Below are 2828 nucleotides of genomic sequence, written 5' to 3' on the forward strand. Positions count from 1 at the left end.
ACACAGGCGAGACCAACCCGATAGATGGAGCAAGTTAGTTAAGGGAAAAGGTAGAATACAAAGCCTGTGCCAAGGACGAGCACACGGTGGTGACTATGATGCTAATAAGTTGTAGTGGGACCAGAAATGAAGTGAAGCAATCAGACTTAAAGAAGAAATAAAAGCGTATCGTTGCGTCTATCCGCAGCTAACATAGACGCATCTTTACGGTTCAGGCGCATGCCTGGCGTTTTTGTAATAAAACTTTTACTTGATAGTGGGCTTAATTTTGCTTGAGCGAACGAATCACCGGGGGAAAATATTTCATGGTCACCGGCCCTTTTTTCTACTTACTGATGTACCTTTCAATCAACTGCTTTGACTTTTTCGAGCCCGTATCGCCTTAATCATCTCAAGAGTGTTAATCCGTATCGTCCGTCCTGTCAAGGACGTTGCGGGTCTCTCGAACTCTCTCCCGAAGCCGCATTTCACGTTTTTTTTAGACCTTTCAAGGGCATGCGAGAGATAAATACTTGCTTAAAGGCAGAGCTGATCAACTAACGGTCATTTCATAGCCCAAGAGAAGCTGCGTCAAGACCCAGTGTGAAGTACAGCAGACTGTGAAGCTTTGTTCATCAGGGTGACTGGCGCACTGCGATGGCTTGGACAACGGCATCTACACTGGCCGCCGAAATGAGTGAGAAATACGCCTACCTGATGTCTTTACGGGACACGAGGACTCTTGACTGGGGTCTCACAGCAGACCTGAGGTTTATGCTGCCAGTTTGTCTCGGATACCTTTTCGTGGTAAAAATAGCAGGCCCAAAATGGATGATGGACCGAAAGCCGTACAAATTGAAGACAGCTATCATGGTGTACAATCTGTTCCAGGTGATTGCAAACGCGTTCTTCTTCGTGCAGTACATGCGTCTCACGTACGTTGGTGGAAACTACAATGTGTTTTGCCAAGGGACTGACTACTCACTTGATGAAAACGCAATGAGCCTTCTGGAAATATCCTGGTGGTATCTTTTTGTGCGGATCGTCGACTTCATGGACACTTTCTTCTTTGTTGCCACCAAGAAGTTTTCACATATCACGCACTTGCACGTCATTCACCATTTTCTGGTTGTGCTCAACGGTTGGGTGTACTTCAAATTTGGAGGTGGTGGTCACCTGGTCATGGTGTTGTGTTGGAACACTCTCGTCCACGTCGTGATGTACGGCTACTACTTCCTCTCCGCGTTTGGATCTAGAATTCAAAAGTACCTGTGGTGGAAGAGGTACCTCACGAGACTGCAGATCTTCCAGATCATCTTCCTCACCGTGCATGGCTGCATTCCTCTTGTGTACGACTGTGGATACCCCAAATCACTTGTACTGCTTGCTCTTCCACAATCCCTGGTTGTTCTTGCGCTCTTCATCAACTTCTACATTAAGTCGTATACCAAAACTGGAAAACCTCACCTTTGCATTTCCCAAATACAAAAAGATGAATAGAGGACAAGTCAGTTAAGCATATTGATCGTTTGTTCGTACTTGCGACCGCGAGGCGATTGTATCAAAAGGTACTGCAATGAAGCTCTGCAAAAAGAAACACATGTGAACGGGGAAGATTGTGTCGAACTCTGGGCAGATATACAGAGTGATGCAATGTCGTTCAATGAGGCCATGCCTTCCCTACCAATCCATGCTTAGAGCGGGAACACGGGCGTCTGATCACAAAAGCTTTTCAAGAAAAGACTATTTTCTAAAGTTCTAACTTGTTGGAAGAAGTTTTTATGGACTTTTAATTAACTCTAAATTTACAGGGCCTGGAGTCTGATGGAAGCATTCTCATCTGGGTTAGTTTTCAGTGCAGTCCTAACATTGTGTTCATGGTGTGAGGTCTAAAGAGTACGGAATTACGATTGAACCTGCCGTTTTGTTTTGTTACGTCTGGTGTTCTCGCCGGTCCATTTGTTGCTCTCGTGTATTTAGGTATGTGTGCGCGATGGTGATAGTGCGCATTTTGTAACGTTTATGCTGTCTAATGAGAAAGCACGATCGTTTACTTGTTGTCCTGGACTTCTCTCCGCAGACGCGCTTACTCGGCAAACCTTGCGTTCGTAACTGGCCGGACGTTCTTGCACAAAACGCAAGCAATCCAGTTTGAAGCGTGACACTTCGCCAAAAGTAAAGTGAGTTATAATTATAGGTGGAATTATAGGTTGAGGCGAGTCACAACTTAGAGCAGGGGCTAGTCGCGCGCAACTGAAGCCTGTCTTGTTTGCGATTATTAGATTGAAAGCGAAACGCTAAGTGTAGATTGCTCTCGAATAACGTACCAGTCGAAACATATCTAAATATCTTACCGATCATACATTCTCACCCTGGGTATCATCTTTTGTAATATATGTTAGATGCAAACTTCAAAAACTCAATTGATTCCCAGGATAGCATCTCTGAACCGAATAATGTGCGCTGCAATTACGAACGCGTGTACGTCGTATTGTGAAATTCAAGCATTGTCATCTCCCTTGGTGATATAGTCGTGAGTTATTAGAGCATAAGGCGAACCATAAAAATAGTGTACGAGTCATCTGCCAGAAAGTGGTGGCTTCAGATAGTGCGTCCGTCAATGTCGCTTGAGATGACGACGTACTCTTCAATGCCTCCCTCGTTTTTCTTTCCTCGTCGTTTTGCGCTTTTATATATGAATACCAGGATGTTTTATAAGTTTCTTCACTTATAACGTCTGACACTTTGAAATAACGTAGCTCGTTTGAACCATGGGTACGCAGCTTCTCGTCATCATCTGCATATTTTAATAGCTTCTTCAACTTAGCAAATTTGAGAGAACACTTTGA

General features: G+C 44.3%; 1 protein-coding gene across 1 annotated transcript; it reads left to right on the forward strand.

Annotated features, from left to right (window-relative positions):
• The first annotated feature begins 569 nt into the window (after window positions 1–569).
• LOC115308218 (elongation of very long chain fatty acids protein AAEL008004-like) lies at window positions 570–1591 on the forward strand. The gene has a single exon (XM_029966033.4). It carries the CDS (start codon window positions 637–639, stop codon window positions 1477–1479), a length of 843 nt encoding a protein of 280 aa, XP_029821893.3. The 5' UTR covers window positions 570–636; the 3' UTR covers window positions 1480–1591.
• The last annotated feature ends 1237 nt before the right edge of the window (window positions 1592–2828 follow it).

This window comes from Ixodes scapularis, unplaced genomic scaffold (genome assembly GCF_016920785.2).
Source record: "Ixodes scapularis isolate PalLabHiFi unplaced genomic scaffold, ASM1692078v2 PGA_scaffold3__209_contigs__length_174095766, whole genome shotgun sequence".
Classification (NCBI taxonomy): Eukaryota; Metazoa; Arthropoda; class Arachnida; order Ixodida; family Ixodidae; genus Ixodes; species Ixodes scapularis.

Coding starts and splice junctions, on each gene's coding strand:
- LOC115308218 (XM_029966033.4), top strand. CDS start 637: ATGGCTTGGACAACGGCATCTACACTGGCCGCCGAAATGAGTGAGAAA.